Source organism: Ammospiza nelsoni, chromosome 2 (genome assembly GCF_027579445.1).
Source record: "Ammospiza nelsoni isolate bAmmNel1 chromosome 2, bAmmNel1.pri, whole genome shotgun sequence".
NCBI lineage: Eukaryota > Metazoa > Chordata > Aves > Passeriformes > Passerellidae > Ammospiza > Ammospiza nelsoni.
Genome location: NC_080634.1, coordinates 47,687,300 through 47,702,192, shown reverse-complemented (window position 1 = coordinate 47,702,192; position 14,893 = coordinate 47,687,300). Strand labels below are relative to the sequence as shown.

At 38.4% G+C, this 14,893-nt stretch overlaps 1 protein-coding gene across 3 annotated transcripts in view; it reads left to right on the top strand.

The window, feature by feature from the left end:
• The window catches only part of ZDHHC20 (zinc finger DHHC-type palmitoyltransferase 20), a 49,156-nt gene that overhangs the window by 16,402 nt on the left and 17,861 nt on the right, over nucleotides 1-14,893 (top strand). For 2 of the 3 annotated variants that reach the window (XM_059493172.1, XM_059493163.1), the window contains exons 2-7: nucleotides 1,388-1,414; nucleotides 6,273-6,367; nucleotides 10,391-10,511; nucleotides 11,868-11,937; nucleotides 13,062-13,094; nucleotides 13,870-13,990. In XM_059493172.1, coding sequence (XP_059349155.1) covers nucleotides 1,388-1,414; nucleotides 6,273-6,367; nucleotides 10,391-10,511; nucleotides 11,868-11,937; nucleotides 13,062-13,094; nucleotides 13,870-13,990 — 467 coding nt within the window. The remainder of the gene's footprint in view (nucleotides 1-1,387; nucleotides 1,415-6,272; nucleotides 6,368-10,390; nucleotides 10,512-11,867; nucleotides 11,938-13,061; nucleotides 13,095-13,869; nucleotides 13,991-14,893) is intronic. The other variant, XM_059493180.1, reaches the window with a different exon arrangement.

The window sequence follows — 14,893 nt, the reverse complement described above, 5'->3', positions numbered from 1 at the left end:
GCAAGTATGCATAACTAATGTGAAATTAAGCTGTTCTTTAGGATTGACCTCCTTGAGTTTGAAGGCAACATTTTTCTATCCCAAATGGTAATTTCTTCCTCCTTTAGATGGAAGGAATCAGAACCTTTTCCATTAACTTTGCAGAGGCTTCTGTGTACAGAGGGTGGATATTTAATGGAAAGGTATGAGGGCAAGAAAGAAGGAAAAAACTCTAAAACATGTCTGAACAAAAAGGGATCATCTATACACGGAGGTATCATGTCATTATGCCTCTTGCTGGCCATGAAAAGAGGCACAGGTGCATAATGCAGTTATAGAGCCTTTCCCTGTAGGTATCTACAGGTAAGTGACAAATGCCACCTCTGTAACAAGCCGCCCTTCAGAAGTGACAAATGCCACCTCTGTAACAAGCTGCCCTTCAGAAGGAAGTCTGCAATGCACACTCAAGCCCTGCAGATGTAACAATCTAGTGTGCATCTGGAAAAAACTCTTTTGAATTGTTGCACAGGTTAATTATAGTAGAAATGTCAGAGCTGGGAGAGGGGAAGAAATATGTAGTGAGCTAAACTGCAGGAGGCACGGTGTGCCCTGTTAGGATTTTGCTCGTGCTGGTGACCAGAAGCTTTAAGATGGAGTCAGGAAGGATTCTTTCCTGAGTGAGTTTCAGTAATTCAGTGTCCAAGGAAGAAATCCAGCAAGGGAAGTGATATGAACACAGCAACCAACAAGTCCAGCAGCTCTCTGTTCAGCATCATCCTTGAACTGATAAATTGAGTGGGAAGGTTTTGGAAAAGCCTGAGGGCAGGAAGATGTACCAGTCAGGCAGTGTACAAGGTAGATTTGAACAATGGAATTTGCTGTTGGCGTAAAAGGAGATGAGGAGGTAGAGAGATTTTAACTATGTATGAAGAATTCAGGTCAGGGGGGAAAAAGGCAAAAAATAGTATGTGACAGGAAGAGAGAAGTGGGGGGGAAGAAAACTTAAGGAAGAAGGTTGAGAGTAACAGTTTCACAGGAAAAGTAAGAACTTTTAATTTTGTTTTCTGCTTTCCAGTGGTACACCTGTTGGCCTAGCTGTTGACTCAGAAAAATGAGTTAGGTGCATATAGGAAGGGGAATGTGCATAAATTCTGTCTAATTATTGTCTGTGGAGTGTGCTCGCTTCATTAGCCTAAGGAACTGCATCCCTTCAGCTCTTCCAGTAACTCGCCAAGCATCAAGGCTGGCAGGAGGATTATTGACTCCTGTTTTACCCCAGTGTTGGGTGGGGAAACTCTCCTAACACCTAAAGTATGCTTTGGAACAGGTCAACAACCTTGTATATCTCACTTTTAGCCAATTATTTCATTATGTACAAATTTACCTAACTTTTTTTTTTCTCTTCCAGTTACCATTTCTTCAACTGTCGAAAAAGGTAATTTTTTAAAGTTTTTATGAAGATGTGAATAGCTGCTTTGCATGCAAGTCCTAAGGGACATAGAGTTTAAATGGACTCCTTTATGTGTGAGCTCTGTGTAGTGAGTAGATTAGTGCTAAGAAACAAGGTAAATATTGTACGGATGAGTCTGTTTTGTTTCTAATACCACAAACTTGGGATGATGACAAGATCTGTGACTAATGCAAGTAATGCAACTATGATTTAAGTTTGTGTTTATTTTTAAATGGGTACCTACCAAGAACAGAAAAAGGAGAAGAGAGAAGGAACTGCAGCACATACACAATTCCATTTTCTATTTAGGCCTGTGACCTGAGAGACTTCTGGAAGAAGGTGAATTGCTGTTGTACTACTTAATATTTTCCAAACAGCTTACCAAATTCCTCAGAACTCCATTCTTAAGGAGTAGTTAGAATTGTGCAAAACACAACTATTTCAAAAGTGGCTACACATTATAATTTTAAATTTCCAGGTCAAGTGTTTGAGGCCTTGTTTTGAGAAATTTTAATCTTCATATTGGCTTTAGCAAGTACATGCCATAGTGGGTAGTAGTACACAGTGACAGAGATAAAAACTAACAAAAAAAATTCTAGTATATTGTTGCTGGGATATTTGGGAGTTCGTTACGGTTTATAGGGAAACATGAGTGGTAGATTAAGCACAGATTTGCACTTCAACTATCCACAGAAGGCTGTTTCAGACTGGTAAAATCTCATCTCTTAAAAATTTTGCAAAAGAGCACAAAACTAGAAGCTAATCTATCAGTTTTCTTCCTGGTGAATGTTTACCAGAACACTGTAAAAAGAAGGAATCTTGATGGAATTTGTTGTTTAATTTCTAATGAAGAGTTGAAAGAATAGGAAAATCTTCAAAATAAACTGTAAGCCGTTCAAGTTGTGAACTTGAACACAAATCCTTGTGTTACACTGGATTTTTTCATCCCATTTTACAGCTGGGCTTTACCTTGACTTCACAAAATTCTGCAAGGTGCTGCTGTACTTGCTGTTGACCTGTAGATGAATAAATTTTCCTTTCTAATTTCTTCCTGAAAGGCAAGATTCATCTATCAGTTAAGGAAGTCTGGCAGAGCAATGTTTGTGTTGCATTGTCAGATCACTATCCCAAATGCAGTTCCTATCTAACTGGATCAGGTTCTTCTAAACCTACCAGAGAAGGAAAATGCAAAATTAATTAATGAGAGTGATACTATCACTGGAACCTGTTAGGCTCTTAATAGCTGTCACCTGCATGCTGCTTGCACCTCCCATCCTGAATCATGTCATAGGCATTCTGTATGCATGAATTTATCAACCATGAAAGTTGATTTGAAAATGACATGTGAAGTCTTCTTTGATTTGAGAAGAAAGGTGGCTTAAGTTTTCTAAAGTTCTTATAAGCCAACTCATGATAACGAGGAATCACTATCAGAGGAGTTGAAAGAACAAAATACCAGAGACATTGCTATGTAAATCAATAATGTGCATCTTAGCAAGTGTATTTTGCTCCGTGTTTCAGTGTAATACGTACTGCAGTAAAAGGATTTGAATATAATGGCAAATTTTGATTTAATTAGTGGTGATTCCTTCACCCTGTTAAGGCTCATTTTTGCTTTGTAATTTTATATTCTTGCCTAGTTTTATATCCATTAGGATAGGGGAATAAAGTCAACTCTGAATCTCTGTTAACAATGTAATATACCACTGTTATATATTATTGCCTCTCTGCCATCTGACCCTGTCTTGAAAGTAGTATTAAGAATGATTCAGAAAAGAATGTTAAGGGCAAATCTTAGGAGAGCTTAGCATATTTTAAGAGGATTCTGAGAGCATGTCTTAAGACATTGTCTTCTTGAGGCCATAAATTTGGCATAGTATGCATCAGTGCCTTTAAAGAGAACTGACTTCACTAGGTCACAGCATGGCACCGAGAATCCTGAGTTGCCTTAGTCTAGCCAGTTCCTTGTGACTCTCAATCTGGATAAACTGGCAGATACTGGGGTTGGGGGTTTTTGTTATATTTTCCATCTAGCTTGTAATTACAAGAAAATGAGCAGACTAGGAATAAACCCAGTTTACATTTGTTCTGGAAACAGATGCAAGATGCCTCAGGGAGTAGTCTGTAGAGAGCTGCTGATACCCGAAGTGGTGGGTAGATGGACTGCTAAAGTAAAGCTGTTAAAAATGGCATTTTCCCTCCCTCTCATTTCCTGGGGAGCATTGACAGGACAGTTATGTGTAATCACAGTAGGAAAGGCAGCATGGGAGTAGGAAAAGAAGCAAGAATTTATTTAGAGTGAAGCCACTATGCACTGCCAACTGCAGGGTCTTTCCCTGGGTGGTGCCCATCACTGGCTACTGACTAGTGGCCCTTGGCTTTTGATGATGGTGACAGATTGCAAGAGCTCAGTGACATGAAGAGCACTTTAATAGCTGCCTCTATCTAATAAATACTGGTAGCTCTGGCACAGATCTGTACCCTTGACACAGCCAGCTGTGGTCCCTGTTATTCTGTGGGTTTTGGGGACATTTACAGCCTGTGACAAAGCTTTGAGGTTCTGCTGTTTGACTCATTGTGTGTGCACTAAAAATAATGCTTCAAAAGAATCTGAATTCTGGTGTGATTTTTATGGACAGAGAGAACTGTTTACTGTGTAAGTTAGTTTTGCTGTGCCTTGCCCTTCCCTGTATCTCATTTCCTCTTTCCTTCTATTCAATTTCTCTTGCTCTCTTCTCCACCAAAGTTCTGATCTGTGCCACTGATTCTGCTCCAGTTCTATGTATTTTTTTCCTCTCTTCCAAACCATTTGCTCATTCTTTAGTTGCTTAATCACATTGTGTTTGAATGTAGAGTATGTTTTTCATAACAGACAACTTCTAATAATGCAGTGCCTACTACAGTAATACACAAGTTCTTTCCTATCAAGTGACTGATTTAGGATGGCTTTAGAAAAGGGTTTTGTTTCTGGCATTTTCAATCAGCTCCACAGCTGAAAATTTGCCAAGTCTGCCTCTGAGGTTGGAGGAATCAGAGGCAAAGGTAAAAAGAATAATTCTCTAACAAAAGCTCAAATGCAATTTGTTTGTTTTCATTGCAATAAACAGTGAAAATCCTGAAAGATGATAAATTAAAGCCATGTCTTCTGTCACTGTGCACAAACATTTTCTGAGCTGTTGGAGGTTCCCAGAGTTTTGAGCCTTTTTTGCTATCTATCAAGTAAATCATACACCTTCTTAAAGGACTCCATCTGTACAGAAAAGTAGGTCAAATTTCCTACTTTACTGCAACTGAAGATAATATAAATATTTAATATGACTTCTCTAAGACTTGCTGTTCTGGCACAACTGATCTGTTTCCTCTTGACAAGTGATAAAAGAAACCATTAGAGGAAACAAGATTGGAAGGAGCCTCCTGGGTCATAAGGTCTGCATTTCTGGTCTTTAGACAGTGATATCATGCATACTCATTAGAAAATTTATTGAGCTGCCTCCTAAACCCAGCTACATTTTATTGCCACTGTGTGTAATAGGACTTTTCCAGCTTGTATTTCTCAGATGATTTGAAAGATAGTAAGAAAATCTTTAGCTCATATCTGGCATGACTGGAGTGCAGTACTCTCCAAACCCTGTTTGGGGGTTTTAACTGTCATTCATGACCAGTGCCTTCTGTAATGGCACAGTACTGTGCTGTTTCTGTTAGAAGTAGAAATTAAATTGAATTCCGTAGGTCAGTAAGCAATCAATTACTTTCTGATAATCTAGAACAGAATTACAGCATCATCTTTATCCAGAAAGGTTAGTCACTTACATGACAGAAGTGAGGCTGTGTTCAGTTCTGGGGTTTGGGGGTTTTTTGTTTGTTTTTTGTTTGGGGGAGGGATGTGGTTTTGTTTTGTGGGGCCCTTTTTTTTGGTGGTGAATTTTGTTTGGTTGGTTTTTAGGGGGTGGGTTTTGTCGATTTGTTTTCTCCTTCAAAATCTACTTTGGAAAGTTCAGCAAGGTCCTGCACATGAGTCAGGACAATCCCAATCACAAGTACAGGCTGGGCAGAGACTGGATTGAGAAGCAATCCAATCTGGGGAGAAAGACATGGAGGTGTTAGTTGATGAGAAGCCCTACATGGCTCAGCAGCATGAGCTCACAGCCCTGAAAGCCAGTGGTGTCCTGGGCTGCATCCAAAGCAGAGTGGGCAGCAGGGCCAGGGAAGGGATTCTGCCCCTCTGCTCTGCTCAGAGCCCACTGCAGGGCTGCATCAGCTCTGGGGCCCCAGCACAGGGAGGACAGGGACCTGCTGGAGTTGGTACAGAGGAGGCTACAAAGATGATCAGAGGAATGAAGCATCTGTCCAGCTGAAGACAGGGGGCTGGGGCTTAATATCCTGGAGAAGTCTCCAGGGAGACCTAATAATACCTTCCAGTACCTGCAGGGGGGACTACAGGAGTCCTGAGGAGAGACTTGTAACTGGGATATGGAATGATAGGACAAGGGGAGAAGGATTTCAAACTGAAAGAGGGCAGGTATAAATTAGTTATTAAAAATAAGTTCTTTATTGTGGCAGTAGCAAAGGTTGCCCAGAGAAGTTGTGGATGCTCCATCCCTGGAAGCATTCAAGGTCACTTTGAATGATAAAATCTATAATAAAAACATCATTTCCTTGAGGAAGAGCAGCTGTAACATTTGGGGAGTGAGGGTGGGTGTTTATTTAATTTTTTTTTTTAAGTGAACAGTCCTAGTTCACTTAGTTGGTAGTTGCTTAGCCCTCCTCAAAGATCAGGGTTGGTTTTTTTTTTGTTGTTCTTTTCAGCTATATTCACCAAATTCTGATTTGTATTTTATTGCAGTTGTCTACCTTGTAGTTTTTCATCTGTCATTTGTCATGTTTGTATGGTCCTATGGGAAGACAATTTTCACATCTCCTGCAACCCCCTCTAATGAGGTAAGTATAATGTTATGAAAATGTCAATGCCTTTTTTATAAATAGCTGAACTGTTTTCAGTGATGAAATTTGTTTGCAGTACTGCGTGATTCACCTTTGCCTTCTCATTGTCTAAAATAGAACAGCGTGACAGCGTATCATGAATGAAAATGATCAAGTTAATCTTAAAATACCATATGTTTTGTGTAATGACATTTCCTTATACAAAATGTGTGTTTAAATCATCACAAGTTTGGCAGTCTTGTACAGTGCTATGCGATGAAGTGGCTTGCTTGAAACTTGGAATTTTTAAAAATGATAAATGAAGTACAGTGACAACATTCTTATGTTTCCTTTTTAGCAGTTTTAACTGTTGTTTGAATAAGAAAGAGTAGTAATGCAATGTATACTTATGACCTGGAGGACTGAACCCACTTATTAGTCAAGGGTTAAGGTTTAGAAACACTGAGATGTGACTACCTAAAGAAGCTTTATATAATAGCGAAAGAATGCATGATGAAGTTTTGTTTTGAAAAAGAATTGTATTAATTCCAATAAGCCTGAGATGGATTACCTTGTTTTCCATTTTCTCTAATGTGTGTGTATGTAAGTATTAAATACAGGCACTGAATTTAAAATATTGCACTTCTCTTCCTTGTTTTTACAAAGCTTTTAAACTGTCTAAACTGTTTGAGGTGTTGGTTGCTCTGTGGGGGTTGAATTTTTATTCTGTTTTCAGCAAGACTGACATTCAGTGCTAATATCAACCTTAAACATTCTTGAGACAAGTTATTCCCATGTTTTGAAGAAAAAGCAAACACTGCTCTGTAGTGCTTAATTATAGCTTAGAGATCTGTATGTTAAAGCTGTAGAATGTGAAGTGTAAAAAGCTAAACACTATTCTGCTAAGCATAAAGTCTAAATGCAGCTGTTGAAGATGGAGCACAAGCTATTGGTCTGGAGTACAAATCCTGTGAGGAGCAGCTGAGGGAGCTGGGGGTGTTCAGCCTGGAGAAAATGAGGCTTGGGGGGACCTTCCTGCTCTCTGTAACTATCTGAAAGGAGAGTGTAGCCAGGTGGGGTCAGCCTCTTCTGCCAGGTAACAAGTGACAGGACAAGAGGAAATGGACTCAAATTGCACCAGGGGAGATCTAGACCAGATATTAGGAAGAATTTCTTCACTGAAAGGCTTGTTGTCACAATCACTGGAACAGGCTGCCCAGAGAAGTGGTTGCATCCGCATCCCTGGAGGTTTTAAAACATTTATAGATGTGGCATTTGGGGATGTGGTTTAGTGGTGGACTTGGCAGTGCTGGGTTTATGGCTGGGCTTGATGATCTTAGATGTTTTCCCACCTACATGAGTCTATGCATTGGTAAACCTAAAACTTCAAAGGGGCTTGTATTCAGGGTAATTTGGTTTTGCTTTTTCTGCCGTGGTTTTGCAGGAAAATGGTTGAGTTAAGCAGGTTAACTAGTTAGAACATAGTTGAAATGATGTTATTCTAAGTTTTATAAAGCTCTATGAACTAGAGCTCCTTTTAATGCTAATGCCTAGTAACTTTTACCGTCTTCTTGAATTCTTCATTAATAGTAAACTTATTCTGACAATACTTTTCCTGTAGTTACAGCGATGATGTAGCAGGCTTTTTGTATTCAGCAAGCAAAAGGGATGGCTTGGGCATATGGCATGTAATGAATTTTTTTTATTAACTGTGGAGAGAGATCAGATTTAATAAAATTTTCTTATACAGCTAGGTTTAAATGAAAAAGGACAAAAAACCTCAAAAAACCTATCCCACCAGGACAACAGAAAACCACACTCAAAAAAATTTTAAAAAGCAAAAAATCAACCGAATTTAAAGCCCAGCACCACCTTTTCTGTTTCTGGGCAAATCCCTTCTGTTCATGTACTAGTGAGTAATTTATGCTGTTTGTCCTTAAAAACAACCATGACTTCAGTATGTCTCCATTGTGTGAGAGTGTAAATGTATATAGTTTTAATCATTCAAATTGGCTATTCTTACAAAACAAATAGCATCCTGTGATCTTACTATTGAACTAAAAAAAAGATTCTGCAGCTGCTGTTGTCTTAGTGTAATCCCTGTGCATTTGTCCTAAGAAAGAACAATCAGCATTATACAAGATCCAGAAAGAGGAAGGAAACAAAGGGATTCTTTCTGTTTTCAATAAGAACTGCTGGAACCTCATTGGGAATTCTGTTTGCTGTGTGGTAACAGACAACTTTGGATGCCTTTGAACATATCCTGCTATTGTCCTGAGAGACTGTGGTCTCATAGCCCTATTAAGTTCTGAAATTAGAAGAGAAATGCAGCTTTTTGGAAAACCAAAATCCTATCCAGGATTTTTAGAGTAATACAATGATGTTACATGGACAAATTTAAAAAGCTTTAAATCTTTTTATTGTTTTCCTTTTCTGTGCACTAATGGTTTGCCTTGAAATGTCATCTAGAGGGGGTGCTCATGTTTCCTGCAACCTCTGCTTGATTGCAGGTCATGGATACCTGGGTCACCTAGCAGCCTCACAAGGGTGGTAGGGATTAAGGTGTATTGCACAACTGTTTGCTGGAATGATGCTTCACATCTGCCTTAAACTTTTGATGTGAGCATCTCCAGTTTTCATGCTTGAATAAATATCGATCTGAGTGGTTAAATTTAAATAATTAGGTCAAACTCTTAGTGATGGCTGAAATGTTAAACTTTAATTTCACCCTTCACATAGATTAGTTCTAGTGTCTGGTTATTTAAAAGGGTATTATTTAGACATGTTCCATGTTTCACCCTCGAAGGGTGTGTAGGCGCAATAACTGGGCTGGTGCTACATGTGACAGGAGGCTTAACTAGATTCTGTGAGCTGTGAGGCATCTTGCTTGCATTCTGGGTTAGGAAATAGCACAGAGAAATTGCAGTAATGTCTTACTGCTTCCTCCTTGCTGTAAGTGGAATCTTCATTGTTGCTTGCCAGCTGACTGTAATCCAAAAGAGGAAAAAGTACAGGATGAGAGGAGAATCCATGTGAACTAATCATGCACATGTTTTTGGTAGGTAAATACGATCATACTAAACCACACTAAGCCAGTTTTTGTTCCAGCTGCCCACATAGCATTTTCCACTCTCTACCATGAATGCTTTGTCTATGTGTGCTCATAAAGAGAGCTCTTGTAGTCCATGCAGGAAGCTCAGAGTTTAGAAGTGCTTTGGAACAGAAAAATACCAAAGAAAATCGTCATTTCAGCCCCCGCTGCACAGAGCCTCATCAGCACGCTGGGTTTTGTGGGCTTACTGGGAAATACTGTTTCAGCGGATACCAAACTAAGTGTTTCACAAATGAGTAAAAGCTCTCTAGGATTTTCTGGTAAAGGCTTACATTTCAGTGAGGTTTCAACAGGAATGCTTGTCAGGCTTTACTCAGAATTGTAGGACACTCCCAAACTGTACAGGCTTTGCTTAAGGTGCTTTCCGTACAACTTAAGAATTTTGAGACTAGTGTTGACTACTCCTGAGTTAAAAATCCAGTTAAACTTTTCCAGCTTCTGTGTGGGGCTGTGAAGCTCACCACACCCCCTGCCTGCCTTTTTTTCCCTCCATCTGGTTTGTACCCCTCTGTATGTTAGAGAGGAAGTGGGGTAAGAGAACTTCAGTGCCTTGTAGCAGCAAAGAACTGTTTCACCTTCTTCTTGTTCACAGTTCGCTTAAATTATGCTTATCATGAATTAAAGGAAAGCTTGTACCTTAAAACTCACTCTGAGTCTCTGTGTTCCCTTGTGTTGGAGAGAAAATACTATAGATAATGGAACAGAGATAAAGATTATTTTCTTGAAAATACATCCAGAAATTAAATACATCAAGAATACATCCAGAAACTTAGGAGTTCTAAAGATCCCCTGTAATTCCTGTCGCATTCTTTTTTTTGTTTACGTGGTGCTTTTGGGTCAGTGGATGGGAACACCCAAAAGGTCTTTTCCTGGAAAACAAAGAAATAATTAATCTTTCCCATCCTATCCATTTTCTACATCCTTCTTAGTTCTGCTTGACAAAACTTGATAAAGAACAATATGAAAAAGAAACGAGACCAGAAATCCAGCAGGACATTTTAAGAAGAGCTGCCAAAGACTTGCCTATCTATACGACAACAGCATCAAGAGGTGAGATATAAAGATTATTCTATGCTCCTCAAGTTGCTGTTTATTCATTTGTTGCCATTGAATCAATAATTTATTAAGCACATATTGCAAAAGCCATGATGTTTTGTTCTTTGTTTCTCCTGGTGTTTAATCCCTCTGAGAGAAAGAGCAGGCCTTTTTCTGGGGTTCTCAACATAAAGCCACTACTTGAAATTAAAGAAGAAAAATATCTTCTAGCAGGAAGAGAGATGATAGCAGTTAACTCCAGCTGTGGCAATTAAAAATAAACACAGCAAATAAATATAGCTAAGATAGCTTGAAAAAGGGAAAATCAAATGTGTTGTTCAATTTTATAATCGCTTTTATCCTCACTTAAATTTTTTCTTTTTGAGCTGTTTTTGATTCAGTGTGAGGAGAAATATACTTAAGATCTTAACAGGCTTTTGCAATTTAAAAACAAATAAGTATTGTTTCATTCCCATCTGCAATTCAGTACAAATGTAGTTATGAACTGTTTCTGGATTTGCTTTTAATATATGTAGGTATTTTATTCCAATTTATAGATGAATGAGCTGTGAAAGTGCTGTCTTATGTATATGTATGTTCTTTAAAAATCTGTAGCTTTTATATGTGCATATATCTTTTTCTCTTTCTTGAAACTAACAACCCTGTAGAGTTTCCAAAAATATAAACTTCTCAGAATAACCATTGCCGAAGTTTACTGTGACTTTTCCAAAGAAAGTCTAAGGACACCTGGCCCTTTTAAACACAGGCCTCCATATAAGAGTCCCAGTCTTAAGTTCTGGAGTGGTCTGGGAAGCTGTTGCTAGCACTTATCAGTTCTGTTTAGCTGTACATGTTGGCTTTTCTCCTGCTTACAAACTGCCTGTGCTAGTGTCTTATTTTCATTGAGAAAAACCTGAAGGTCTCTTTAAAAATATCCAGGAAAGATGAAGAAGAACTGACTTACTGAACACTCTGCTAGATCATTGTTTGGTGAAGTGGATGGTGAAAGTCAGTGCAGTAGGCTGACTTGCTGAAAGAATGTAGTTTCACAATGAGATCCCTTAGTACCCTGTGCAGAGGTGAAAAGGGGATCAGTGCCAAAGGATGAAGGACAGGAAGACTTGGGAGTCAAAGAGTAAATGAAAATGGAATCAGTAGAGTAGTAAGAGGTACTTTTGAATACTTTAATATGTTACAGTCCTTAAAAAATCAAAACTACATATCATATGAGATTAGGTGTGTGACAATCTGCGAGAACAAGTGTGGCAGGGGAGGGCAGGAAGCTCTTTTAAGATTCAGTTCATGTTAAGGGGGAAAGCTTTCATAAAATGAGATGAATTCTACTGACCTGACCCTTGCACTTAAATACAGCAATCAGATACTGTGATCGATGCCAGCTGATCAAACCTGACCGCTGCCACCACTGTTCTGCCTGTGATGTGTAAGTGTCTGAATCTGGAATTACAGATTTTCTCTTTCCTGCAATCATCTCTTTAGTGTGTTCATGTCTTCAGTGGGTCAGTTCCTTCTGTTGGTGCAATATTATGGTACAGCCCTATTGTCTAAAGTGGCAGAACTTTTTAGGGAAACTGCTTGTAGCTTTGTAAAACAAAGCTTATATTAAAAAATTGATTAATTTAAAAGTGAAAAATCATATGGATTGAAAGTAAAGAAAGGTAGGTCTGAGATACCAGCACCAGATAAAGCTTATTATTGAACTGTTTCATTGTAACTTGTTTCTGTAGCTTTGAAACAGATGTGTTCTGCTAAAAATGTTTATATCAAAAATTGGCAGTAGAGTCACATGCCTTTAACATTTCAAAAACATCATTGCTATCCCCTGTTTTCATTGTGAATCATCAGAGGATTCTGCACAGGCACTGAAGGCTGAGGCTATGCATGAGACTTCAGTAGGCTGAGCTTGAGGAAATCTCGTTAACTGAAGAACCTAATACACATCTTTTGGCTAAAATCAAATTTGTTAACAAATACAATGAATGTCTCTGTGTCTGAAATATCCAGTAACTGTGTTTACTTTAAAACTGGATTAAAGTGGCTTGTGAACTATTCAAATTGCCCTTTGTGCTGATCTTTTCCTCCATTAACTAAAAAAAAAAAAAAAAAAAAAAAAAGACAAGCAGCAAACAAAATGGTGGAAAAAATAACCCTAAGGTAGACTTAGTTGAAGTGAATGCCAGGCTAACACACCTTATCCACACAACCCTGACAGACCCTTTGGATTTGTTTTCTCTGCACTCACATAAAACTAGGGTGGCTTAATGAACTGCTACATGGTGTTGCTCAGTAATACTCCTCATGCTAATTTAAGAAACTCTCCTCATAACTCTTCTGAATTTCAATCAGTTCTTTTGGGTAAAAGAACAGCTGCTCTAATATAGAGAATTGGTATGCTTGAGAAGGGCTTGAAAAAGATACAGTAGGGCAAAATACTTGAAAAAAATCAATCAATAAAAAACAACACCCAAAACTGTAGAAGCTAAAGTTATGTGTCTTGAAAAGAAAACTTATTTTTTGTCTTAACTTGCTGGAAATTTTCTCTTTCAGATGTGTATTAAAAATGGACCACCACTGTCCATGGTAAGTTTTTTTTTTAAAAATCAGTATAAGAATGATTAATTAGATGCTGCTTCAAAAATGAACTTCTGGAGTAAACCTTGATTTCCACAGAAGTTCTTTAATATATGTGAATAAATGTGTGATGCAGTGTTAAATTTGTAAGCCCAGTAGTCCAAATCATGCAGTTTCTCCTCATATAGAGAAACCTTGACATTAACGAGACCTGTGAGAAAATCCCTTTTTTTCCTTTTTTTACTCTGTTGGTGTTAGCAGGAGAGGAGATACCACTGCAATGGGAGAGTAATTTCTGGATTTTAGGTGATATGTATGACCCACTCAGACTCTTCTGCAGTTTGTGTTCACTGGTAGTCAGTAAAAATATTATCTGCTATCACTGTGAAGAGCATTACTACCAGTAGTTGACTTAGAGGTGGTTTTGTAACCCAGCAGCATGCACTGAAGTTGATGGTGAGGTTCCTGTTACTTTCTGTGGTGCCTGCAGTTAGTTTGTAGGGGGAATTGCTTCCTGTATGGACTGTCTGTATTGTAGTGCTTTGCCAGCTCATGTCCTGTCCTACAGAATCACGGGGGGCAAAATTCATGTGAGAGGCCCAGATCATTCAGCCTGAGAAATTTCTTCAAAATAGTGGCTTAAATTGCTTCTGAAACACTGGTGCTGGAGTGTTTTGGACATACCACTGACATACACATTTTGCTCTGCAATGTATTGTGGGTTTTTTGTTTGTTTTATTTTTTGTTTACCTTAGTAACCTTTTTCTCTTTCCCCTCCTTCTAGGGTGAATAATTGTGTGGGATTTTCTAACTACAAATTCTTCCTCCTGTTTTTAATGTATTCCTTACTGTACTGTTTGTTTGTTGCTGCTACAGTCTTGCAGTACTTCATAAAGTTTTGGACAGTAAGTTCTAAGGCTTTTTTTGGTTTTTGTTCATTTGTTTAATCCTGCATGTGTTATTGAAGGCTGCATCAGCATGTTGTCACTCACCATTTACTCTGTTCTGTGGTTCACTATCATTAATGACATCAATCAAAGTGACTGAAGCAGGAGAACCTTATGAATTTTGATGAAGTAAATGTATTACACTGCCTGGGATGAGTAACTGGGGGAAGGACTTTTGATGAGGACACTGTGCAATTTCTCTGCTCCATCAAAATTGAGTTTTGATGAGCTCAGGTTTTTATGAGACTATGAGATACAGATATGTAGATAAAGGAACAGACCCTATCAAACAATTATGTATATGTATGATTATTTATATGTGTGTATATAATAAATACTGACAAATATTAAATATAAATAACAATTTTGTATCTTCCCAGACTTATCTATGGATAATCTGCTGCCAGCTAAGGCAGATTAATTTGTTGGGAACTATCTGAGCTTTGTTTTGGAGTCCCTACATAGGCATGTTTGAACTTCATATTAGTGGCTTTTATGGTCTGGTATGAGTAGAATGCTAGGATATGTACAGTATGAATACTATACATCTTCCTTGCAACTGTTACGGGTTGTCAAATGGGTAATACACATACATCCATCTTAGTATGTTTAATAACATTTATGTGAAGGCAACCATCCTTGTCTGTCAATGTTATATTGCACCTATCAGTTTTGCTCCAGTCACATCCAGGCTGAACACAGTGCCTTCTGTAGTTGTTCCCTTTCATCTAGAAAAACTTGTAGTGTGCCTTCCCATCTCTAGGCTGAAGTGTTAGTGGCATAATTCCCTTAATCCATTTCCATTAATGAGCATGCGAAAAGTTACCGCAAGTGGAAGGGTCTCAATCACATCTTTGGGTA